Raw genomic sequence first — 26,849 nt, 5'->3', positions numbered from 1 at the left:
GTGCGCGCGTGCGTGTGCGTGCATGGAATCATAGCTTGCAGACAGGCTGATCTGGTTAAGGAAGCTCAGGAAGGAATAAATCTTCACCAGCCTCCTCGTTGCTCGTTTATAACCAATCAGTTGCTTTGAAAGGCAAGGGTGACAGCAGTGCCGGGCGTGCTGGCTTCGGGTCCCCAGTCTGAGACAGATATATGTGCGTGTGCATGCATGCGCCAGAGGGGCCGTTGTTCTTATTGTCTGCCTCTCTCCGCAGAGAACAAGGGCAGTGGCGAGGGGCCTGCGCCCTGGGCTAGTGTTGCGGCCCCGGCCCCGAGCGGGTCGCCGGAGGCTATTTCGCGGGTGGGGGAGGGCGGGGGAGACCTTGATTTCCACCAATCCCGGGGCGCGTGTCTGCGGAGTCCAGGGCGCAGCGGAAGGCTGCGGCGCCACTGAATGAACTGATGAGAGCGAGTTCTCAGCTTGCCCGGGAGGGGAGCGGAGCGAGGGTCCCGGCGGGCACAGCAGAGGAGCCGGGGGCGGGCTAGCGGTCCCGGGCCGCGGTGGAAATTTCCAAGGACTTGGCGCGGCGGCGGCGGGGAGAGCACGTCTGGGGGGGTGCCCGGCACCGCGGCGGCGCAGGAGGCGGGGAAAGGGCGGTGCAGGGCGCAGGAGCATCTTTCTTTCTGGAAGGGACACAGCGGGTCAGATGTCCCAGAGCCAGCCGCACCTCTTCCAGGACCCCAGCCTAGGGCGCCTGTGATGTTGCAGTAAGGGCGGTAGCAGCTGGACTCGCACCTTTCACCCAGACCCCTCCGGCGCCTGCCTCTTCAGGGAAAAGCGACCATGGCTCGTGACTTGCCTGGAGGCCACTTCCCCTAGCAAGAAATCCGTGGGAAAAGTTGCATTGGCGAAGATCCTTGTAGCTGACCTCTGGGGCCGTGGTGGGGGTTCCCAAGCCTTGCTTGAGTGCCGGTGTGTGCGAGGAAGCCAAAGGTGTGTGCATGGGGGGCCGGCCGCGGGGGCACCCACCCCTGCCACTTAGCCTGGCATTGTACTGAGGCTCCCACCACCGACCCTGGGACGCTGAGGCTGTGATGAGCCCCTGCGGGCGGGCCCGGCGACACACGTCCAGAGGGGCCATGGCCATGCTGGCATGGAAGTTCCCGCGTACCCGGCTACCGGTGGGAGCCAGTGCCCTGTGTGTGGTGGTCCTCTGTTGGCTCTACGTCTTCCCTGTCTACCGGCTACCCAACGAGAAGGAGATCGTACAAGGGGTGCTGGCACAGCGCACGGCTTGGAGGAGGAACCAGACGGCTGCCAGGCTCTTCAGGTACCCATTGCTACACATTGCGCCCTCCAGCATCCTTTCCTGCTGGTGTGCTGAGGACAGGGTCGCCCTCGAGACTTCCATGTCCTTGCTCACTCTGTGCCATGCCCAACCCAGAGTCTTAAGTTAGGGTCTCTGCCCCATCCCTTACCCCAGGAGATGTATCAAACACCTCTGCTTAAGCAAAGACGTGTTACCCCCCCCCCACCCCGTTCTATTGCAATTGGCCCATCTCTGGTGGGAAGACCCAGGGCAACTTAATTCCTGCTACTTTCAGAGAATTTATTTCTTGGACTCTGCAGATGTTTGGTGCTAAGAAGTAGTAAGCTAGAAAGAAGTAGGTTAAGAGGAGTTTGGGGGCAAATGGTAACATACTCAAACACGCAGGAATTACGGGCAAGCTTCGGGTCAGGAAAATCTGAAAACTAGCGATGTTGTGCGCGCGCGCCCTCGCACCCCAGCGGCTTTGTGCGGTATGACCATAGAGAGTCCGGAGCGCACAGCCACGATCGGAACCGCGTGATTTTTGTATTTGAAATTTCGACAACTTTTTGATGACATATTTTCTCTTCTGACCAATTCTTTGGTAGAACTAGTTACTCGCGCAAGGTCGTTCATTATCTAAGCCGAAGTGCGGGCGCTAGACTCCCTATTACCTTAATGCTCCGAAGCGCTGGCTTCTTTTTTCTTAGTTTAGGCTCAGAAATGTTTCTGAGGGAAGGGCTTGACATCAGAAAACAAACAAAACCCAAGACCGGGTTTGAAGGAGGGAGCTGGTAGCTTCCTCTCTTGGGGGAGGTGTTAATTTAAGGAGCGGATTGCAGCCCGGCTGGGTAGTTACACTGGAGTGGAGATAAAATCTCTTTGCACACTACCACCGGCTTGCTGGGGGAGCTGATAGGGAAGACCAACCGACCAACCCAACTGGTTCAAAGATCGCCAGTAATGCCTTCTCTCCTCAGCCCCTGGAGCCGAGATGTTGCCTTGCTGGCTTCTTCAGAGAGTAGTCTGAGAGAGAAGTTGACAGACAGGCAAGTGCCTTTCCCTCTGATATGAGCTAAAATAAAAAATTTAAAAACAAACAATTTCCCTCCGTAGGCCCACTTCTGGAAAGGCCAGAGGTTAAAGGGTTCTTCCAGGATCTGAAGGCAACTGACATTCTCTTTCAAATTTAGAGGGAACATCTATCTCTTTCCAACCCCTTACCCTGTTTCTTCACTCTGTCATCGCTAGTTTTAAAAAAAATTCTGCAAAGCCTCCAAAGCCACAGAGAAACCCTGTCTCGAAAAAACCAAAAAAAAAATAATAATTCTGTGAAAGTACACAAAGATGAATTTACTTTCACCATTACAATGTTGACCTTTGGGCTCTGAGGCAGGTGGGATGTATACCACCCAGTGGCTCCTTACCGACCTAAGACACTTTTCTGTTCAAGAAATGCATAGAAAGGAGTTAAGAACTTTCCGTCTACTTGCAGTGAAAGACCCTGATGCATATAATGCCTTGTGTAGGGAAAAGGGTCCAGTCAAAGAAACACACCCTGAGCAGAGCCAAAGAAGATTGCTTTGACCCTGCAACCAGAACCAAAGAAATGCACCCTGACCCTGAAACCAGTGTCAAAGAAACACACTTTGTCCCTGGAATCAGAGCCAGTGAAAGAAATGCACCCTGGCTCTTAATCTAGAACCAAAAGGCTCAGAGAAAGAAACACACTTTGGCCCTGAAACCAGAGTCAAATCTGACCTTAACCCTGTGCAGAAAACTACCAATCCTCGAGCAGGAGATCTATCCATCCTTGTCCATCCCATCTGATTCTCCCCAATGCTTACACCTTGTTAGAACACACACACACACACACACACACACACACACACACACACACACCTTATTAGAAAATAGGTTTCTTTGAGAGGACTCAGTCAAGTGCAAAAGGTTTCATGGTGTGATAAACTCAGGTACATGGTTTCTGAGACACACTCGCTCGTCACCATCTTTAACCTGGGGTGATTTTTCATTCTTTAACTCACTTTCTGTGTGCAGAGAATGAAGGCCTCATAGCATCTAATGTGCCTAAGCACACACCCCTCAAAGCCAGAGCTTTTAAAACTGTGCAAAAAGCATTTACTTCGTTGAGAAACTTAAACTTCTAGAGTTCGGAGTTTTGTCACAGCCAGCCCCAGAGCACAGCCTCTTCAGCAAATTACTTAACTCTTGTGATCTCGACTTTCTTATTCATAAAATGCAGACAATAATATCTCCTTCCCAGGGTTGCGCTATGGTATAAATTGAAAAGAGGGTAGCCAGTGTCTGGTACATTGTGTTTCCAGGGAATGGTGAGTCTGTGGTTATCATACACTAACTTCCTGCATATGTTACCACTTTAGGGAGAACATCTGACCTGCCTGGAGGAGTTCTGAATGTGTCACCTGTCACATTTATAGACATATTTGTCCATGCTTCCCTCCTTGCTCTAATTGATTAAATTAATAAACAGTGGCAAAAGGTTTAGAAAGACTTGAGAAATTTTACCTTTTTTGTTAAAACTATTTTTTGCATTGAACACTTAAAATACCTAATTTTTAAAAAAACATCTGCAGTATTAGTTGATGGGTAGGGGTGTGTGTTTGTGACAGACAGGTGAGCCAGAGGCATTTCTGGCATTAAAGAGTCCCCACTTTGTCAATCACGCACCTTTGTTATTCTAGTCGTAAACATCTTCATAGATACACAGACGTGCATACATATAGACAGTGGCGTATTTCTGTGAGGAGACAGACACAAGCTCGCTGATGAACCTGAGGTAGGATCATATATATATATATATATATGTGTATACGTAGAGAGAGATGTATGTGTAATCATGCATTTGTAGTCACTTAGCCAATACCCAGTGCAGGACTGCTGTCTACCTTATATGGTTCAGGCCCACAGGACCCTAATGCATGGAGCAGATGAGCTGACCTCTCATTAAGGGACACAGGACAAAGCAAATAAGTAAACATTCGAGTGGCACAGGAAGAGGACCTCCCGGGGTTACCAGCCCTGTCTCAGATGCTCTTTCATATGCCAGACCCCACCACCGGTTTTTCTGATTCACTTTTCCTGCCCCAGAACCTGTGGGTCAACTTTCTGATGTGGGCCTTGTCAAGCAGCCTAGGAAACAGCAGCCTAGCAACCCAGAGCTGTGGAAGTTGTGAACTAAGCAGGGGACACCCCAGGCTCTCACATGGTGGTGGATTAGCCAGCCTCATTCTGGAAGCCCATACTCCTTCCTCCTGCCCCTTTGCGCAGACTGCTCACAGCTAGAGGAGTACTTGTGTCTCCCAGAGCTCCTCATCCAATCCATTTGCTCTTCAGAAATGAGCCCCCATCCAGGACTTCTGTGTAAGGACAACAGTGACACTGTAGCCAGACTAACCAAGCAGTGTCAGCTCTGTGAGTTCCTACTATGTGTTGTCTTCCGAAAGGATTTACTTACTCTTGGTTTGTGAGTAAAATTGCTTTTGTCCACGGAGGCCAGAGGAAGGCGCTGGGTCTTCTGGGATGGAGCTGTAGATGGTTGGGAGTCGGGCGCTGGGTACTGAACCGGGGGCCTCGGTAAGAGAGGCAAGTGCTCTTAGCTGCTTAGCTGTCTTTTCGGCATCCTTCCCTGCTTTGCCAACTTCAGTTCCCTTGAGAAACTCGTATGAATGGGCAAAGATGAGTGCCTCTGGGCTCCTGAAACAGAAGATCTTTCTGGACTCCTGTGGGAGGATATGGATGGGAACAACTAGAGGTTGAGGCACCCTAGAAAGGTAGCATGCCTGGGAGACACTGGGAATGGTCCAAATGTGGCTGTGGCCCTTCTGACTCGTGACTGATTGGCGAGGCCAGCAGCTCTCAGAGCTTCCTTCTCTGACTTGCGAAGTAAGACGTGTGAGATTCTGTAAGGGCTATCATGAAGTGAGAGTGTCCTCGCAACACTGGCCGCCTCCCTGCATGACTCTGGGGCGTGGCAACAGAAACATAACCAGGCACTGGGGTGCTCACAAAACTTACTAGTTGTGCTTCAAGTGGGGGGAGGGAACTTGGGTTTCATAGAGGAGATGGGGTTTGTCATAAGCCTTGAAGGAGGGTAAAATGGGGTGGTGCGTGGAAGGCTGTTTTTAGCAGAGATGGAAATGTGTGATTGCTGTGTGGGAGGTTCTCAGGCTAGTAGTGGAGACTCAGGAGACAGGTTGGCCTGGAGGTCAGTGGAAGCCTGGTTCCAATCTCCGAATGCCTTTAAGGCTGTTCCTTTTGTGACAGGAACTAACAGTATTACTCCCATTAAAGAATTTAGGGGACAGAGATTGCGTTAATACATCAGAATGTCTGTGTGCACGTACACAAATGCAAAGCAAGTGTGTGGGTGCACGTGCACATGTGTGTACATGCATGTAGATGCCAGAAGTGAACCTCAGGTGTCATTCTGGAAACACCATCTACCTTGTTTTTTGTTTGTTTGTTTGCTTGTTTTTGTTTTATTATTGTTGTTGTTGTTTGAGACAGGCTCTCTCCCTGAGTCTGGAGCTCACTAAGTAGGCAATGCTGGGCATTGAGCAACAGGAACCCTCCTCTGTGTGCCTCCCCAGCCATGGAGGCTCAAAACTTTAGACATTGCCACACTGTCCTGTGAGAAGGGTGCAGCTGTCAGTGCATAGCATGCACACCGCATGTCTGTCATGTTAAGGCATGCAGACTGAATGTCTGTCATGTTAAAGCATGCAGACTGAATGTCTGTCATGTTAAGGCATGCAGACTGAATGTCTGTCATGGTAAGTCATGCACACTGCATGTCTCTCATGGTAAGGCATGCACACTGAATGTCTGTCATGTTAAGGCATGCACACTGAATGTCATGGTAAGTCATGCACACTGAATGTCTGTCATGGTAAGGCATGCACACTGAATGTCTGTCATGTTAAGGCATGCAGACTGCATGTCTGTCATGTTAAAGGATTATGGAATCAGCTTTGAAAAAGAAGCTTGGGAACAAGTTGGCATAGTAAGTTTTGATAGTTAAGAGAATAAGCTAGAAGCTGTGTGTCAGTACATACCTGTAGTCTCAACACTCGGGAGACCGTGACAGAGTGAGAATCGTGAGTTTAAGGTCACACAGGGAGACTCTGTCTCAAAAGGAGGCAAGCAAACAAAAACCCAAACCAAAGTAAAACATTACAGTCATGATATGGCTTAAAATATGGAGGGGCGTAGCAAGAATCATCATAGAAAAAAAATCTGCCATTAAGATTTATTGGATATAGCACTCAGCCTCATTCTTAACACTTCTTCCCAAAGCAACTCTGTAAGGTAGAGTTTTTAAAAAGTGCTTTGTTTTACAGATGAAACTATGTGAGTCAGTGTGATCCAGGAACCAAAAGGTGGGGTTGGGTTTCCAGTGTGGAGTTGTTTACTAAGACTCTTGCTCATTCTCGGTGGTGGGCGACGGAGCCATCGCACGGATCTTTTATAACCAGATCTTGATTTCCATCCCCCAGGGCCGCTCTTCACCTAGCCTGATTTGTATAGTGTAGGAACGCTGGACCCAGTACCGTCCTGGGAATACCCCATGCTGTGTTGATTTTGAGCATCTTGCCTCTGGCCTTTCCTTTCCCAGGATCCCATGGTCCTGTGATCACCAGCTCTTGGGGGCGTGTGACAGTGACTGTCAACAGTGCTCCCGACAGCAGCTCCAGTTAGACCTGGTAGCACCCTGGCTGTGGTTGCTCTTGAGCAACATTGGGTCTTCATTGCATACTGGCCTGTATCAATGTTCCTTGTAGGGCGTGTCTGAGATGAGCTCAGGTAATGCTTTGGAAACGCCCACAACGGGACCTGGCTTGTGATTGGCGCTCAGGCCATGGGCGCTCCTCAGCTCAGCTTTCTTTAGTCTTCCTCCTTCCTGGGCTGTGGTAAAAGCACCTTCACTGTTTCCTCCTTCATCCTCCTCTTCCTCTTCTCTGCTCCTTTATCTCTGGTGTGAGTGCAGGTACAGGGGTGTCAGGATAGTCCACTTTTCACAGGTTGAGTCTCCGGTTCCGGGGCATTTCATGTACCGTATCCCGGCCCATGATCCGCTTGGGATTCTCCCATCTCACCACAGGGGTACTGGGACTGAAGAAGCGTGGTACTACACCCATACCTTGCATCTGGTGATTCACATTCACGTCCTTACCCTGGTGTGGCAAGAGCCATCTCTCCATCCTTCTCTGCCTCCTTTATGCCATGTGTGTGTGATTGAAGCCTACTGGGAAGACTCAGTCAGCAAGACCAAAGAGCCCAAGAGTTGCCTGGGCTCTGGAGTATTTTTCAGCTGCATCAAGACCCTTTCTCAAAATTCAGTTAGTAAATGGAGGAAGTGACATGCAGCTGAGTGTCTGTCTAGAACGTGTGACGGCCCTGAGTTCAATTTCTCACAGGAAAGAGAGGGCCATGTTAGGAAATTAGGTGGGTTAACCAAATGATTGTGTTTGTCAGTTTAGGGTGTGGCCTGTTTGAAGTCTGTGGGTTATCTTTGAACAATGCTGACTTCCTGTCCTCCCTATAATAGCCCAGGCTGGCCTTGAGTCCATTGTGTAGTGGAAGTTAGCCTGGCAGTCCCGGTCTCCTGTTCCCAGTCCTGGGATTTCAAATAATTCATTTAGTCTTGTGGGGTCTAGACCATGGGTGTCCACTAACCTTGAGGGGATTAGGTGCTGGCTGAATGGTTACTTATTAACAGCCATGTCTTGGGGAATGTTCTGTGTCTATAGTTGTCCCTTCAGTGAAGGGATGTGTGGCAACGGAATGGGACCCTATGATGTGCTCTGCCTTCTGAACTGGGTGCTGAGGAAGCTGTTTGTGGCTCGTGGCCTGCAGAGGAAGGCAGCAGACCTAGTGTAAGTTGTGGGCATCAGCCACTGCTGTCAGAATGCTCTGCTTCTTAGGGGCCGATATGGGGGATGCAAGGCATCAAAATGGGGCCCCAGACTATAAAATCCCAAGTCTAGTAACATTGGCTAAATCAATGAGGCATTCAATCCTTAGCCTCACAGTTCCCTCTGGAGGATTGCTGAATTTGAGGGCAGCCTGAGCCACACAGGAAGACCCCATCTAAACCTCTCTCCAACAACAACAACAACAGCAGCAGCAACATTTTAAATTAAAAACAGAGTTAATTGATGTAATACCCCAAGGGATGCAGTTCATCAGCTTTGGGTAATTACGATAGTCCTGAAGCAGTTGATTGATCTCTCTGTCTGGGGAACCATTTTCTTACCAAGAGAGAGCAGCAGCCTAGACAGCGGGGTTGAGTGCAGAGGAAGCTGGGCTGGATGCAGAGGTGCATGGCTTCCGCTTTGCACCAGCTGGGGTCCTGGCTGGAGACTTCCATGTGGCTGCACGGGGAACACACTAACTTGAATGAAGCGCTCATTTCAGTGACTTGATTGACAGGAGAAATACATCCACGGTTTCACATTCCCCACATTCATTTAAGCATTGCATAATGTTATTACCTGTCTGGATTTTGGAAATAGTATGCATTTAATGCAAAACAATTTAAAATTCAGCAAAAAGGAGAAAAAAAGATCTTAATGCTGTTAGTGGTACTCCATGTAAACGAACTGATTTTGCATTGGTCTGCGCATGGCTCTTTATTCCTCAACTGCGAATATTTTGTAGGCTTGGCTTTCTTCACATATTCCTTTATTCACTCAAAGTCATATTTATTGGCACTTTGTTGTGTAATTGCTATTTTCAAAGTTGTGATAATGCAGCTTTATGATTTTTATTTTGGAAAACAGCATTTATCATGAGTTTTTTGTTATTGTTGTTTTCAAGAAGTTATCATATCGGAACAGCTAGCTTTCATAAAAGCCAATTTGTGCATCTGGGAAAGTTGTATATTGACCCTTTAAAACTTTTCTGTGTATTTGGCGAGTATGTATGTATGTATGTATTCCATTTAAAGAATTACGCTTTGTGGATGAGGACATGACTCAGTTGCTAAGTGCTTGCCTAGCATGCCTAAATCCTGGGTTGAAACCCTGCACTGCATAAGCGGGACCTGTTGATCCACAGCCATTGTCCTAGGACTTTTGCTATGAGGCAGGAGACTCAGGAATTCAAGATCATCAGGGCTGGTCTGGGATGCATAAAACCCTGGGGGCTGGGGGCAGGGGTCTGCTTTTGAAATGTTAAAGGTAGCACTATTTTTATTTGTAAAATAAGTGGAGTCTAGCAGCTTTGCTAGCCCTGTGTCTGTAAAACACCTTGACCTTGAGCAACCCCTACAGATGCTTCTCAGTAAAAGCATCCCCAGTTGGCATATTTCTTGCTTGTTCGCTGGTATTGCCCTGTAGCCTTCAGATTCAGCGTGGTCCTCTTGTCTCAGCCTCCCAAGTGCTGGGATTAAAGGTGTGAGTCACCACATCTGGCTAAGAAGTAACATCTAGGTGGTGTTGCTCCAACCATCAGCTCCTGGACTGTCTCATACAGTTGCTCATAGAGTGTACTTGACTTTGGCCAAGGACACATTGGGTTTTTTCCATCTTTGAAAAGAGCAGAGGGTGGTTACGTAAGTTGCAGGACACACAACGATCATTAGGGGGATGAAATTCCCCTCAGATGGATTTTTCAAGAGGTCAAGGCAGTTAAGAAAGGCTTCCACACACATGTGCCTGGAATGGGCCCCTCCCCATAGAAGGCCTTTATATGGGGGTGGCTATCTTTTCCCGTTACCCCCCTCCATTACCGCACAGAGGGTAATTAACACTGGCTCCATCAATGGGAAAATAACAGTGTCTTATCAAATCACTGTCATCATGTTCCCCCCCCCCCCAGGTCTTAAGTAAATAAATTCAACAGTAATATAAAAAGAAAGGCTGCATTACTTCAAGCTGAAGTTGAGATGTCAAGGCAAGAGAAAAGTAGCTCAGATAAAATAGAAACATTGTAAACTGGGACTGCACTTTTGGGAGTCGCTTTCCTGAAATTAGTGTCAAGAGTAACTCTGCAAGAAGGTGATGTTGGGTTATAAATGGATAAAAACCCCATGATGACCTTTAGTTGGGTGAGCATTTGATGGCTGTATGATGTAGTCGGAGAGGCCATTGGCATCCTCTGTCATTGTCCTGTATCCTCTTTTGTCCTATGTAAAACGACTGGTCACACTGTTCCCCCTGGTATTTTGGGGCCAGTAATCAGAGCTGTTTATGTTTATCCGTCTCACAAACCATACCTCAGTCTCACCAAATGTGGACATGTCATGTGTTTGATGTCTAATAGGTATTCTTTGGGTGGATAGAAATGGGATTGTCTTGAAAGCTGGTGGACAACTGTTTGGTACCTGTGAGGTAGGGTTCCACTGATGATGGAACGGATCCCAGCTCAACTGCATTCGTTACTTGGTGAGCAAGTATTGAATCCGGGTCTCTCTGATCCAGACACTGTTCGCTTGGTGCAAAGCCCCAAGGACACGAGCTTCAGGGATATGGAGCACACGAGCACACAGCATGTCAGCAGAGGTCACAGCCTCCTCCAGTCCCACAGCTATGTTGTTGGTTTTAGGGACAGATTTCCTACTTGATCCAGGCTAGCCTGGGACTCACCCCCTGCTTCTGTCTTTGGAGTGCTGGGATTATAAGTATGTGTAAGTATGGCCACCACATCTGACTTTCTAATGTTTTTGTTGAGACAGGGCATTATGTGGCCCAGGATGGTCTCAAATGAACGCACTGTGTTGCCAAGGATGACTTTGAACTCCTGAGCCTCCCGCCTCTACCTCCTGAGTGCTGGAATGCCCACTTTTGGTGTAAGTTGTCTTTGGGGTGGAACCTAGGGTCTTGTGCATGCTAGGCAAACACATTGCTAATTGGACTGCATCTCCAGCCTTCAACACTTTTTAATTTTTTTTTTAAATGGGAGAAAAAAATAAGCACACATTCAGTGTCCCATTCAGAACTTCACTGTGTATGTCTGTATTTGGTACAGTGCAGAGAGGCCCCAAACCCTTCTAGTTCGTTCGATTCTAGGCCTGTGCCAAGGCTGGAGTGGGAGGTCTTAGAACATCTACTGACTCCTTCTGTCCTGAGCAACATGTGAAACTTGGAGGGAAACATACGGCTAAAACAGAAGCAGATACCTGTCCACAGGGGAAGCTAAGCTCAGCCACCACAGAACACAGCCCGGGGTGCAGGCTGGCTTGGGTGGGGACACTCATAGCTTAAGCTATTGCTGTACTGGCCCAGCCACCTGGGTGTAAAGAAAGGACAGTTGGGCATAGAACCCTCAGAGCTGGATGCAGGATAGCTCATTTTGGAAGAAAAACAAAAACATCATTTTCCTGCTCTATTTTTGAGATAGGGTTTCATGTAGTCCAGGCTGGCCTGGAACCCCCATCTCAATTACCAACTAGCCATGGATGACCTTAAATTCCCAACCCTCCTGCCTCTACCTCCCAAATTTTGGGATTGGAGGTGTTTATCACCGTGTCTGACTGGCTGATGTTTTCTTAATGACAGCTCCACCGTCTTGTGTGACAAAACTTTTCCTGGGGAGATACAACACACGGCTACCCACTCCCACAACAGACCAAAGTACGGCTATCACTGAAGTCCTACTTGGTGAATAATGAGATTTATTGGGGTCGTTTATAGGAGCAGAAATGACTCAAAGACAGCTGCATCACTGTAACACAAAAACCCGGAAACCTGGAGCGCACAGCTGACAGGTAGCTCAGCAGGTTGGAGTGCCCTGGCCAGCAGGTCACAATGAAGGTGGAGCCCACAAGAACCTGGAATGAAAGGGACAAGAGACACAAGGACAGACAGCAAGACAGGCTTTCTGATCAAGCTGTAGTTTATTTTCTCACGAGGATTCTTATAGTGGTTGAAGCAGGAAGTTTGACAGAGCGGGGGTGTGGTTAGGTGGGAGAGGCTATTGCTTTGAAGCAGGGAGCTTGGTCTTGGCAGGGTATGTTCCAAGGACACAAATCTGTGGCTGGGGGAGTCTGGACTGCAGGCCAGGTGGCAGAAGGGTAGTATGCTGTACAGGAAGATAAGCAGGCACAGAGACATAGACGCTTAACTAAGTGTTAGTCTCTAAGAATACAGTAGGAATATAAAGATGTCTTTTATTATGCTATCCTTATTTGGGACCTTCCACAGCTGACAATATTTACAAGAGGTCCTATATTCCAATGATCACTCCTGGCATCTCCTCCCTGTTCATACCAATTAAAAAAGATGAGCATACTGACAGTCATCGATTGAAGGGGAGGGTAGAGGCCTAACCGCCCTCCTGAAATGATGAGGTACTTTTCTCAGGCACCATTGTTCACTTGACTTGGCAAGTGGGTGACCCCAATCGCCCTCAATGTCTTTTTGTGGAGGAGAGGATTTTGTTGACATCAACCTCTATGCAGTTAGGCATGCCCACAAGAGACCCAGAGTGAGTGTGTGTGAGTGTGTGCGTGTGTGTGTGTGTGTGTATGTGTGAGTGAATGTGTGTGCGTGTGTGCATGCGTGTGTGTGACTGAGTGAGTGTGTGCGTGTATGTGTGAGAGTGAGTGTGTGCGTGTGTGTGTGTATGTGTGTGTGTGTGTGTGTGTGCAGTTTCTCTTTCCAGTGCTTTGCCAGGCACCCTTCTCGACAAGGATCAGGCCTGAGCAGGCCGGCCTACACCTCCCTGGATGTGTCGTGGCTTATTTTTTGTCACTCTTCATCATGAGGCTCTTCCAGCCCTCGGTCCATAAGGTCAAGGCGATGGTAATGAACCTGAACAGGCTTTGCTGCCAGGGAGTCAATCTGTTGTTCAATAAAGGCTGTTAATTTATTAAATGCCCAAGGCCCAAGGCTGAGGAGAAGCATGAACCCAACAAATGGTTTTCTTTTTACAGGAAGGGTAGAAGGGTGTCTCATTGCCTTCCCACAACTGGTAGAAGTCCTGAGCAGAGTAGTAAATAAGACACAGAACACGGGGTCAGTTATCATAAGGGGCATGAATACATAGGCCTTAAGGCCATCCTGACAGGCCCACCATGAGTCATTCTCAGGGATCAGATAAGAGGAGTTAGTGTCAGGGAAGAGAGTTGAGGTTGTAGAGGTAGGAACTGGTTGAGGGAATTTGGAAACTGGGGTGGAAGGGGCTGTACAGAGTCAAACTGGTTCAGCATGTTTCACTGGAACTGGCTTGGGCAGGCTCCTATGGTTTTAGGTGTGGTTTTTCTCTGCTCCATGCATCTCACCAAATAATTTGGCAGCCACCGAGCTTTGTTCTTTTCCTGTAAGAAAACACAAATGTTCCCTCCACCCCAAACTGGGTCTTTTCCACTGTCTAGTGTATGGATGTCTCCATTTGACCCGAGTGAAAGTTGCTAAAGTTCCATCATGCCAGAATCTGTCTGTAGTAGATTGTTTACTGGCATTCACTTTTAAAATGAAGAGTGTATGATTTAATGTATCATGTGGAGACTAGGGACTACAAAATTGTTGAAATGTTTTACTAGTTTATCTAGACCTATTGTCTTTTTTTTTATCACTTTTGGAACTCCCATGTAAACAAAACATTTAAACAGTGACTTCCATATGCTTGGTGGCTTTTTTAGTTTGCGTAGTGGCCATCAAGAAACCTAAATACCTATAACTGTCATGTGTACATATTTTAACTTGCCAAATTCTGTAACATGAGTAACATCCATTTCCCCTAAATGACTAGGAAGTAGGCCTTGAGAGTTCACTCCTAAATTAGTTACAGATAAATATTGTGGGCACACCTTATTGTTTGACAAATTTGACAAGCAGTCTCTCTAGTTAAGCCAAATTGCTTTCTTAGACTTCTGCTATTTTGATGATGATAGTTATGAGACTACAGATCTCTCTCTACCTGAGACAAAGTGACCAATTTTGTTAATCTATCTGTTGACTCATTTCCTTTAGCCATTTTGAAATTGTTTAAATAATATTTTAACCTGACCATTGTTAGTTTCAATGTAATGAACTGTCTTTATTATTTGAAGAGCTTTAAAACATAATGATTGTCAGTATATAAATTAAATGATCATTTACTAGAAGTTGAAAAACCATTGTGACAGCTGGTAACTTGCTTTATGTATTTCTACCATCTATAAAACATAAGCTGTTCTTCCATTAGAATAACCTTTAGTAAAAAAAAAACTAGCATAACATTTTTTATAGGACTAATTTTTACTATTTGGGGGAATATAAAAGGATGCATTAGCTCAAACTGCAATAGCCTATGAGTTGTAAACTGATTATAGATTCTCCCTGAAAATTGAGCAAAATCAGTTTCCCATGAGTTACTGCTTAGAAGCAACCAATCAACTTGTTCCTTGGTATAAGGAACTTGTATCATATTTGTTTTTTTGTCAAAATATCTCCTAGATTCCATATGGCATTTCTGCACCATATAAGCTACTGCTTTAAAATAAGGATTTAACACTTTGGTTGGGGAGACGGCATAAGCTTCCCATAGTTTTGTACTGTTAATACAACATCTCCTGATGTCGGACTATACTCTCCAACAGTAGAAGAACTTGTCTACCTTCTTTAGTTAACTGTCTAGGTGAATTGGGATCACTATCTCCTTTTAGAATCTCATTTAATGGTTTTAAAGTCACCAGTAGATGCCCTTAAAAAAAGGATATAACCATTAAATATTTCCCAACAACTTATTAAAATCACTCAAGAATTGTAAACTATCCTTTTTAATTTTTGAGGCTTAATTTCTTTAGGCTATAACATATGTCCCAAATAGCTTTTGAAAATTACTTAAAGTTTGTGAGTAGTCTTTTCTAATCCAACTTGTAAAGCTCTAACTAGCTGACAAGGCCTCATTTGCATCTTAACTGACATGGTCTAATTTGCATCTACCCTGACACCTTTGTGGGTGGGGTCTAATAGGGCAGCAGTTCCCTGAGGCTCCTTCTCAAAAACTTTTTTTCAAATCATGCCTTAACTTCTATTTTCTAGATTTTCTTTTTTAACCCTAAAAATTTAGGAGGATCTCTGTATCCTCTCCTCTGCTAAACTCCATAGAATGACCCATATAGATTCCCTTTGCTCTTAATGTCAATGATGTGGGCTTTTGCTATTTTGAGGGCTCAAATCAACAACCTTTCCTGTTAAGACACTGACTGACTGACTGGGTGTTCCTTTTGGTTACATCCAAAGCAATTTAGTGTCAGGGACCTCCAGCCATCAGTCAGCTAGGCTGTATCATGTACTCATAGAGAAGATGTGACATTAAGACCACCCTGTCACCTCTTCTGACATAAAGCAAATTCAAATTCCAAGAAACAGGCCTGCAGTTCGTCTGTCAGTTAAAGACTAGCTTAATTGGAAACTACAACATCCTCAGGAGATAGGCCTGAGCAATAGTAAATTATAATAGATAGGATGGGATCCTGCTGTGAGGTTAGCAAACAACATAGGAGGTCCCACCCCTGACCTCTTGCCCTGTAGATTAGGTTGCCAGGCAACACAGCAGACCACCTCTCCCACTGACCTCTTGCCCTGCAGCTCCAAATACGCCTTCCCCCTTTCCCTCCTCAGTTCTATATAAATCACATTGGGATGAAATAAAGTTGTTGCCTTGATCAGAATGCTGTCTTGGCGTCCATTCTTTGTATCCCCTGTCCTCCATCTTTCTCCTAGGTCCACCAGACCCACGTTGAATGTCCTGCAAGTCGGGGCAATTTAGGTAGATTTTTAACTTTATCTGGAGTGATTTAAGTATCCCTTTAATCATATCCAAGGCAATTTAAGCAGTTACTTTTGTCAACATTCACACATCCACAATCACATTCCGTGCATACCGGTGTGGCCATACCATACACACATAACCTGCACACATCTGTCATCTCTCCTTTTGCCTAGCTTATGACTAGTTAGTTGAAATGAAACTTTTTTAATTGAAATCTCTTGTAACACAGCAGCTATAGCCAGTCCTTGAATTGTGTGTATCTAAACTCTGAACAGATTCAAATTTATCCATGTTGTCTTTCTTTCTCTATAAGGTCTTAAAACAGTTTCTGACTGGCTGTGTTAATAGCATTTTCTATACATTTGGCTGGGCGGCAGCTACAGCAGCAATTCTCAAGGCTTCGAGCATCTTAGGTTTTGGCCTTGGCCTTCCTTATCTCCTGTGAGAGCCATTTTATTAAATCTTTTAAGTCTCTTAGATTCTGCTGAATCTTACCATTGGGTTTCTGTCTCTCTGTCTTTCTAGTTAAAAATGAGGTAGGTGAAGACTCTCCATCCTGATACTTAAAAATTCTCTCTTTGTACTCATCCCCAAATTCTCCCTTTATTCTCATCTAACCACTCCTCAGTAGGTGTGGAGGTCTCTTATCACACTGCTGTCTGGTTCAGGGGCAGACATTTTCTGCTGTCCTTTGCCCATGTGTGGTTGAACCTTTATCTTCCCAAGCCCTGGCACAGCTCTGATGCAGCTGCAGCGGTGGCTTCTGCTAGAGGGAAGGATCCTTTCAAAACTTTTAAACTCTAAAATTTTCTGTACTTATTTTTGTTTTATTTCCACTCTCCTGGCTATTAAAATATACACAAGTAAACATACGATCACCCGACCAATAATTTTCTGTCTTATATCTCTAATGATATACATTAAGGTCTTTGATTTTGACCCTTACTCCTCGTGTCTTGAGAGACTACTTGAGTCCCTTAATGAACAAATCTTGCTTACTAAATGCTTGTCCCATGGTGTAAGCTTACCCTGTGCCGATGCGTTACTCTTCCGGATCTGACTCACAGCCAGGTAGAGCCAGTGCTTACCCACCTTGGGCGCTGTGGCTTCAGTTCATGGACTGGCCTGTCCCTTAATGTAGCAGTGTTCTGAGGGGACTTAGGGTCTTCGATCCCCATGTTGGGCGCCAATTGCCCTGGCCAACAGGGCACAACAAAGGAACCTGGAATGAAAGGGACAAGAGACAGCAAGGACAGACAGCAATTTTTTATTTTCTCACAAGGATTCTTATGGTGGTTGAAGCAGGAAGCTTGGCAGAGCAGGGGGGTGGTTAGGTGGGAGAGGCTATTGCTTTGAAGCAGGGAGTGTGGTCTTGGCAGGGTATGTTCCAAGGACACAAGTCTGCAGCAGGAGGAGTCTGGACTGCAGGCCAGGTGGTAGAAGGGTGGGAGACCCCGAACTGCAGGCCTTGAAAGTATGCTGTACAGGAAGATAAGCAGTCACAGAGAAATAGAAACTTAACTGTGTTAGTCTCTAAGAATACAGTGGGAATATAAAGATGGCTTTTATTATGCTATCCTTATGTAGGACCTTCCACAGCTGGCAATATTTACAAGAGGTCCTATATGCCAATGATCGCTCCTGGCATTGGAGAGTGTCCTTTACAAGTGTTTCTGCTCTAAACCTCTTTAAGGCAGCTCAGATGGTTTTTGCTTCTTTCAGGAGGCTGGTCTGGTCTCACAGTTCAGTTTTTCTCTGTTGGGAGGGACTCCCAGCTTTTACTGCTTAATCATCTGGTGGTGAGTGAATCTTGTAAGTTTTAGGAACTTCCTGAAGCTATTTTGAGTTGTGTACCTTCCCCTTTAAGGAGTTCCCTGTAGGATGGAATGTTTCAGTATGACAGAAAACTCTCATGCAACCCTGTGCCATCTCCAGTTCCCCTTCCGCCCCCATCCCCCATCCTTCTTAGCTGTTTCCACGGGTTTATGGCTGCCTTGGTCTCTGTTGATTTGAACACTGGATAGAGACGACTTCCTCCTTGACCTGTTTACAGTCTGCCTTCTTAGGTGGACTCATGACCACACTACCCCATGTGTCATCTAGGCTTGTCACCGCCCTACCCGCAGTGGGTTGCAGCATCTCTTTGTTTCTCCTTTGGCTTTCTCCACAGCCCAGGAACAGTGGCCCCACCTGGGGAAGGAATGCCTGTACTGTAGACTTGGTGTTTACTGTGGCTGCTTTGTGGTCTCCCTACTTCTCCTCCCCGCTTATCAAGAAAGATACGATTTTCCCCTCTGCCTCTGGAGATGTAGCAGCTGTGACTTGAAAACAGGACGTAACTGCCACTTCCTTCTCCATCTTTCCCTGTGGGAATATGCTGGGTTCCGAGAGGCTTGCTTCTCTGCCTTCACCTGCCTGAGAAGAGGAGCTATGGCTGCTGAACCCGAATGTGTTCTGAGCTTGAAAAGCCAGGGTGGTCCTGGGGGTTCTTGGCTTCAGTTCTGAGAGGAGAGGAAACAGCCTCATATTTTTTGATGCAGTTTATGGGCTGAGTTGTTGTACTCACACCTAGACATTCTGTTACAGGGCATCATACACTGGAAACACACATCCACCACATAGGCGTGCCCCTAGCAAACCGTGTGGTGAGCGCCCTCTTCCTCTGTCTCCTTCCTCTCCTCCACCCTCTCTTCCTCCTTCGTCTCCTCTCTTTTCTCTTCTTTCTGTGACTGCCTCATGTTGACTTGCACCTCCAGCCCTCTCTTGCTTCTTCCCCTGGCCCAGAGAGCTCAGGAGTAGACTATGTCTCCAGACTGATGGAGAATAATGCCTTCCTGGTCAGCTCCCCAATCTGTGTTTCTCGTGACCTCTCTGCCCCTCAGGGAAGGGAAGACTCCCCACTCCTCAGTGGGTCCCCTCTCTCCAGATTTTTGCTTTGCTGCGTTGTCTGTGCTGTGCTGTCTGTGGAGGCAGGGCTGACTTGCTGGTTAGTCCCTGCAGCAGTCCTCCTGGGGGCCTAGTCATCCAGCAGAGCTCACTCAACAGTGCCTGTGTCTCTGCCACGAAACCCCACTGAAAATCTTGTTTCAAAATGAAAGACCCAGTAAAGACGCTGTGAGATTGTTCCTTGTGTGTCAGGTTCCAAGATTTATCACTTGTACACAGTCCAAAAACTTTTAAAATAGAGATGCAATATGGGAAATTAAGTTTGGATTTAATTAACATTTACCGAGCCCCAATTACGTGTAAGCGCCATGCTGCATGCTGTCTGTGCAATGTGTCGGTTTATCTAACTGTAGATCTTAAATTCAGCATTGTTTACTTTGTGGTTACTGTATGTCAGTTCTGAGTTAGGCATTATATGTAGTGCTGCATTGAACAATCACAAGAACTGAGTGGGAAAATATTGTTGTCCCTGCTCTACAGAGAATCAGGCTGTGACTTTTTGCCCAAGGTGGTCTCTGGTGGTAGTGACCCCTATTCAAGGAATGCCCAGTGTTCCTCCCTTTGAAAGGCTCCGAGTGGATACTGACATCACCCTAGTGACCCTGTAGGAGGGCATCATCCTGATGGTCCTGTAGGAAGACATCACCCTGGTGACCCTGTGAGATGACATCACCCTGGTGGCCCTGTAGGATGACATCACCCTGGTGGCCCTGTAGAATGGTCCTTCTATTGGTGGAGAGACTGAGGTCCACAAACTTTCAGGAACTTAGTGTAGGTTGTACGGTTGGTAATGGCCTCAGGAACTTTCTGTTCATAGGAGACCAGTATTTAGTCTTTTTTTTTTTTTTTTTTGGTTTTTACGAGACAGGGTTTCTCTGTATTGTTTTGGAGGTTGTCGGTCCAGCCTGGCCTCGAACTCACAGAGATCCGCCTGCCTCTGCCTCCCGAGTGCTGGGATTAAAGGCGTGCGCCACCACCGCCCGGCCAGTATTTAGTCTTAACACTGAGGGTTTCAGTCCAACCCTGGTAATCCTTCTATTGCAGTCTTGTTATTTTTATTTTTTCCTTTTGATAGAAGGTATTGCTTTTGTAGTCTAGGCTGGCCTGTTGTTCATTATGTAGCCCAGGTTGGCTCAGAACTCTGTGGCTATTCTTTCATCCCCAGCCTCTCCAAGTACTGGGATTCTAGATGTGAGCCAGACGCCAGCTGCTGTACATTTCTCCCAAAGGGTAAATCTCAGAGGACTGTTAACACCGTCATCCCTTTTCACTCCCTCTAATGATTGATGTAACTCTCCTCAAGGGTCTATACATAAAGCCAAAGCTACAGGCCTCCATCAAGGCAGGATGGGGCTGTCTCCCTACCTTCTGCATCTGTCTGATGTCTCTGGTTGAAACTTAGTGAAGAATTCTTTTGCTCCCCTAATCTCCTCTCTGTTCTGGCCTCCTTCTCTCCCACAGTGTCTGTGAGACGTGTGCCGTGAGAATATATTATTAACCATGCTGCGGTCACAGGGCTGTGCACCCCCGTGAGAAGCAGGACTGGGGCAGCTGAGCGCAGACAGACAGGTTTATGCTGGGTGGAAACATAGCTTCTCTCATGTGCTCACCTCTGGAAATCTCCAGGGACCCTTTCTTGGGCTTTAGACCCTGTCTCTGAAATGCCTGTGTGATGATATTTTGTGTTAATCAGAAAGATAGCTTAGACGTGCCATGCACACGTGTAAAGTGAAATTAGGCATTCTTATTACAAAACTATAGCAGTATAGACGCTGTCTGGATCTTATCCTTACAGACCAGTAGCATTAGATTTCCATATGTGTCCCTCTGGGTTGTTCTTCTCTAGCACATAATATTATCCGAGCTGGGGTATTTCAGGGTGAAATCTACAGTTTTGCATGAGTGAGGGCTATTTTAAGCAAACAGGGATGTATAACCCTCTTCCTGCAGATGAGAGTATGCGCCTTACCATCCACATCTTAGTCTGCCAGCCTATCATTGCCTGTATCTGTCCTCTAATTATCTGTTCATTATCTACCTAGCATCTATTTATCTGTTATTGATCGCCTATCAATTTCCTATCTGTATCTGACATTTATTATCGATCACTATTTAACCATTACCTATTCATTCCTTCTAGCATCCATTTATCTGTTTCCTATAATTTATCCAATTATCTATCATCTATCATTTGTCATCTATCTATAATCAATTAATCATCTATATATCAACTATTTATCATCTGTTGTTTATAATTTATTAACTGATTTATCAGATATCACATATAATCTGTCATCTATCCCATCTATCTATAGTCAGTTAATCATCTGCATATGTATCAGTCACTTATCATCTATCAGTCTATGGTTCATAATTTATCATCTGTCATTTATCAGATATCATGTATTTTCATCTGTCTGTCTTTCTCTCTATCATCTGTCTGTCTTTCTGTCACCTGGCTATCATCTATCCTGCACACTGATGCACACCCCCCAGGATGGCTCCCAGTTTCCCTGAGTCCCCCTCCCTGGTACTCATGCCCTGTGTTGTCCTCTCCCATGTTGAGTGTGGGCTGCACTAGTGACTCACTTCTAAAATGGAACAGAACCCTGCAGAAATGACGATGCATTACTCTGAGACTGGGTTAAGGGCAGCCGTGGCTTCATTTGGACGGCCTCTTTTCCTCTGCTGGCCCGTTGCCCTGCTGTGGGAACATCCAGGCAGTGTGCGGAGAACCCTGTGCAGTAAGAGACTGAGGTCTGGTTAGTGGCCAGCAGCAGCCCTGGATGGGAGCCTAGAAGGGTGTCCTTGCTGTGACAACCGAGGCCCCCTGACAGCTTGCCTGTGACTTCATGGGAGATGTGAGCTAGAGCTGTTCAGTGGAGGTACCCTGACCCGAGAGCAGAGAATACGAGTCATTGCTAGAATGGGGGTAATTGTCACATACGTCAAAAAAAAAAGCAGTTGCTAAATAGTTACTACTGTTTCATTGGACTGTTAATTTATTAGATTACCAAGCTGGATTATTAAATTGTTAAACATCAAAGCATGTAGGCAGCCATTTTGACCATGCCCCTTGCTCTCTCTTCACGGAACACTCACCAGTATCTCACTCAGCATGCGTGTTACAAAGCATATCCACAGCAGATGTTTCTATCCCTGTGTTTATGCTAATTGCTCATCAGAAAGCTGCTGTCACCAATTTTCAGATTTTATGACTATTTAAAAATGGCTTACCTTTATTATTTTAAAACGGTATGCCGTGTCTGGGTGATGTGCGTGAGTGCAGGTGCTCGCAGAGGCCAGGGACATCAGATCGCCTGGACCCGGAGGTACAGGCGGTGACCTGCCTGATGGGTTCCGAGAACTGAACTCGTGCCCTCTGTAGGAGCACTGCGTGCTTTTAACTGCTGATTCATCTCTCCAGCCCCCACACAGACGGGCTTTAATCCTTTATGTCCTGATGCCCGCAGCCCGAGATAGCTCATCTGGTATTTCTATAGTTTAACCTTTGAGGTCTGTATGGGTTCTTTTTTTTTTTTAATATAGTGAGCTGTGGCCTGACCCCACTCTTTCAGTCTGGTGACATCACTAGAACAAACCCAAAGCCCAGGGCTGTGAAATGCCACCTGCCTGTACCCAGCGACCACCCACACGTGGGTCTGCTCTGGAAGTCCTGCTTTTCTCCCTCACATTTCTTCTTACTCTTGTTCAAAAGCCAGGGTTGCTCAATAATTGTCGCTGTGCAGTGAAGTTTTAGAATTTTTTTTGATGCTGTAGTTTGTTTGGGATGGATCTGCCAGGCCTGGAACTCACCATCCTGACCAAGTTGGTCTCAAACTCATGGAAATCTGCCTGCCTCTGCCTCCTGACTGCTGGGGTCAAAGGCGTGCACCACCCTACCCCGCTATGTTAATGTCTGATAGGGAACCAGGTACTATTTCTCTGTCGGAATTTTCTTTGGTTGCCTCGACTTTCTCTTAGGTGCAGTTGAGGTAGGTTTTCAACTTCACTGGGACGTCTTCCTTGAAATGCACTAGTTTATGCATCCTTACTACAAATCAAAACTTCCTGCCTGAGCATAAGATGTATTTAATTAATACTCAGTGCTCATTTTATTGCCCTAAATGGAGTGTTCGGGCTTGTTTCTCACAGATCTCCGTATTTTCATTGAGATAGTTTTAAAGCTCTTTCATGCCCTGTAGTGTCTAAGTGGTTATTGTTTATACACAAGAGAGGTATTAATTGTTATGAGCTTCTAGCTCTCTCACTATACTATTCAAAGGGCATTTTTTTCCTGGCTAGTATCTGTACATAGTTTATAGAATGCCACATTTTCTTTCCCCCTTCCTTATATTTATTCCTAATACTTTCCCGCTCTTTAATAAGCGTGAATGCAGCATTTTCCTCAGTGTCTTCCTGCTGGGTTTCTCTATTCTCTCTCCTGGTTTAATCACCGTATATCAGCCTCTAAATGGGAAGGACTTTCGGGTCAGCGAGACGGCTTACCATGCAAGCTTGACAGCCCCGCTTCAAATCCCTGAAACCCACGATGGAAGGAGAATTGACTTCCTAATGTTGTCCTCTGTCCTCCACGTAGTTGACGTGACTGGTGCACACGCACCCCCAACCCGCACCCGCTCCCACACACAATCCAAAAAGAAAACTTGGAAATGCCTTTGACTGCTGACTGGTTTCGAGACTTTCTTCTCCATCCTCTCTGCGTATTGTTTCTGGGCACGGCAAAGTTTTAGTCGCCAAGACTCATCCCAGAATGTGTGCTGTTTCACCAGCTCTGGAAATCTGCCACTGATTTCATAACCATCCAGATGGTGGTGACCGGATTTATGACATGGTCAAACTGGCTCTAGGAACTGCAGGTCTAGGCACAGTGTGTGTTTGTGTGTGTGTGCGTGTGCGCTTGTGTGTGTGTGTGCTTGTGTGTGTCTCTCTGTGTGTGTGTGTGCAAGTGTCTGGGACCTGAGTCTGTCTTCCCTACTGATCTTGTTTTGTTTTTTTGAGACAGGGTTTCTCTGTGGCTTTGGAGGCTGTCCTGGAACCAGCTCTTGTAGACCAGGCTGGTCTTGAACTCACAGAGATCAGCCTGCCTCTGCCTCCTGAGAGCTGTGGGATTAAAGGTGTGCGCCACCACCGTCTGGCTTGTTTTTTTTTGTCTTTCCTAGCCGTTCTGAAGCCCTCTGCCCTCCCTGCTCTGTGGTCCCTGCTGCTGCCTGTCCCTTTTGTGCTTCTCCACCACAAGGCGACCAACTTGATAGGAAACAGCTCCCTGGGAGGTGCTGAAATGAAATGGATCTGGTCAGTATTTTGGGAGAGAACCCTGGAGAGGGAAGGAAAGCAGCTCAGATCTGTGTGGAGGAACGGAGAGCAAGAGGCAAGATAGACACTGCTCAGGGGAACAGGAAACACGTCTGTGCTTAAGACCTTGCTAGTGAGGCTGGGGAGACAGGTCTGGGGGAAAGTGCTTGCTGTGCACACAGGAAGCATGGAGTCCCACCCCCAGAATCCATGGAGATGCCAAGGAGATGTGTAGCCCAACTGTAACTCCAGCGCTAGGGAGGTAGAGACAGAGCACCTCACGAGTCCCTGAGCACGACGGCTGTCCGGGCGTGCTGCCTCTGTGAGCTCTGTTAGCTGAGACCCCCGCCTCAGTACACAGTGTGGAAGGAGATGTAGAAAGACTAACTTCAGGCCTTGACATGCGTGTGCACACACACTCTTGTGAACATGCACACCACCCACACCCACACCTGAGGTAAACAAAACGAAAACCCCCGCGTGCGCCTTGATTTTCAGACTCTACTCTGTCAGCAGAACCGTCTTGTGTCTTACACGGGGGCTTTGCATCTCTCTGGCGAATGGAGCACAGCTCTGTGTTGGAGGCTGGGGTGAGACTGGGGAAGGAGCGGGGAAGCACCTTAAGAATTACAAGTCCTTAGCGGGGCGTTGGTGGCACACGCCTTTAATCCCAGCATGCGGGAGGCATAGGCAGGCGAATCTCTGTGAGTTCGAGGCTGGGTTGGACCGACAGCCTCCAAAACAATACAGAGAAACCCTGTCTCGTAAAACCAAAAAAAAAAAAAAAAATTACAAGTCCTTACTCTCGGGTGATGGCAGCTTCCCTTCTGTTCATCCAGACATCACTGGGTCGGGAACTCACCCGCAGGGGTCAGTGGGGTTCCTGGCCCTTGAGTGACCACAGCTAATGTCTGGCACAAGTGAGGAATGATATACGGGCGTCCATTCGTGCTAGGCTTCCTTCTGAGGGATGAGAGGGATCTGAATTGGCAAAGAAGTAATAATGCTAGTGCTGAATGGTTAGTTTAGACAGAAATTAATTACAGAAAAACAAAAGGAGATCTTGAACGGTTAGAATGGGATTCAACAGAAGTTTGGGAGCTGTTGCCTATTCTGGGGAACAGACATTCATGGTACCAAGACCACAGATCTCTGTGGTGTGTGTATGTGTGTTTGTCTGTTTTTTGTGTGTATCAGTCTCTGTGTATGTGTGCATGTTCATGTGTGTGTCTGTGTACATTCAGATATGTATATGTGTGTGTATGGGTGTCCAGGTCTGTGGTGTGTGTCTGTGTATGTGTGTGCATGTGTGTCCATGTCTGTGTGAATATAGGTGTGTGCATGTATGTCCATGTCAATGTCTGTGTGTGCGTGTGTATGTGTGCCCTTGTCATGGGTATGTATGTGCATGTATGTCCATGTCCATGCTTATATCTGTGCATAACTGTGTATGTGTGCATATGCATGCATTTGGGTGTGTGTGGTAAGTTGGCAGGGAAGGCATAGAGGCAGAGAAAAGTTGATTCTTAGAAGAAACTCAAAAGGCCAGTAAATCAATGAAAAAGTGATGGAGCTCACCAACATCACGGAGATGCAGGTCAAAACCATAATGAGATATCTCATTACAGTTAAAATGGTGACAACATGGAGAAAGGGAATGATGAAAATATAAAAGGTACAGTTGGTATGGAGGGTCTCAAAAAGCTAAAAATAGACCTGATATTTGTTTACATGTCTGTATCTGGCTGTATGTCCAGCGGATATGGCATTTGCTTATCCTACTGCTCATGTTAGCTGAGACGCCCATCAGCAGATGAGGCTGTGACAAGATTAGGGCACATCCATACAATGGGATATTATTCAGCGGTAAACAGAATGGTGTCATAGTATTTGTAGCAAGGTGGATGGAACTAGAGGGATTAAGTTAGTGAAATAAGTCAGACACAGAAAACAGTTTGTCCTCTCCTGTGAAAGAGTTCAGTTGAATGTGTCACAGTACCTCAGAATCTAGGAAGGCTGGAGAGAAGGGGGTTGGATAATGGTTTATGAACCATAGATGTACAACCAGTTTCAGTATTCTATCACAGAAAGGGGTGACAGGGTCAGATAGTATTTCCTGGGTAACTACACACGAAGATGTCAAGGCTCCACTCAAAAGACACGGCAAGGAGGTGGCAATGTTAATTATGCTGACTTGGTTAGCACATATAGAGGCTGGAGACATGGCGCAGGTTAAGAGTGCATATCACCCTTTTGAGGACTGGAGTTCTGTTTTCAACACCTGTGTCAGGCATCTGACAACTGCTTGTAACTAGTTGTAGGCAACCTGATGCCCTCTCCTGGTCTCCAAAGACAATGCAGTCACATGCACACGCCAACTAACACGTGATTTAAACAATAATCTTTAAATAACTTAAACAAATCTTTACAAATGAAGAGCTGTTACACCACACCTCATAACCATGATTAAGGAGACGGAACATTCAAGACATGCTGATACACAGGGTGGCAAGAAAGGCACTTCCAGGCGCTTACGTGGCTGTAGATTGCACACATG

The 26,849-nt window shown here is 46.5% G+C and overlaps 1 protein-coding gene across 1 annotated transcript in view; it reads left to right on the top strand.

Annotated features, from left to right (window-relative positions):
* The first annotated feature begins 367 nt into the window (after positions 1-367).
* Positions 368-26,849, top strand: part of St8sia1 (ST8 alpha-N-acetyl-neuraminide alpha-2,8-sialyltransferase 1) — a 128,392-nt gene continuing 101,910 nt past the window's right edge. Inside the window, exon 1 of the mRNA XM_040743543.1 lies at positions 368-1,309. Coding sequence (XP_040599477.1) covers positions 1,074-1,309 — 236 coding nt within the window. The 5' untranslated portion in view covers positions 368-1,073. The remainder of the gene's footprint in view (positions 1,310-26,849) is intronic.

This window comes from Mesocricetus auratus, unplaced genomic scaffold, assembly GCF_017639785.1.
Source record: "Mesocricetus auratus isolate SY011 unplaced genomic scaffold, BCM_Maur_2.0 Super-Scaffold_100001, whole genome shotgun sequence".
In the NCBI taxonomy this organism is placed as follows: domain Eukaryota; kingdom Metazoa; phylum Chordata; class Mammalia; order Rodentia; family Cricetidae; genus Mesocricetus; species Mesocricetus auratus.
Note: the sequence above shows the minus strand (reverse complement) of the source record. Positions and strands in the feature narration are given on the sequence as shown.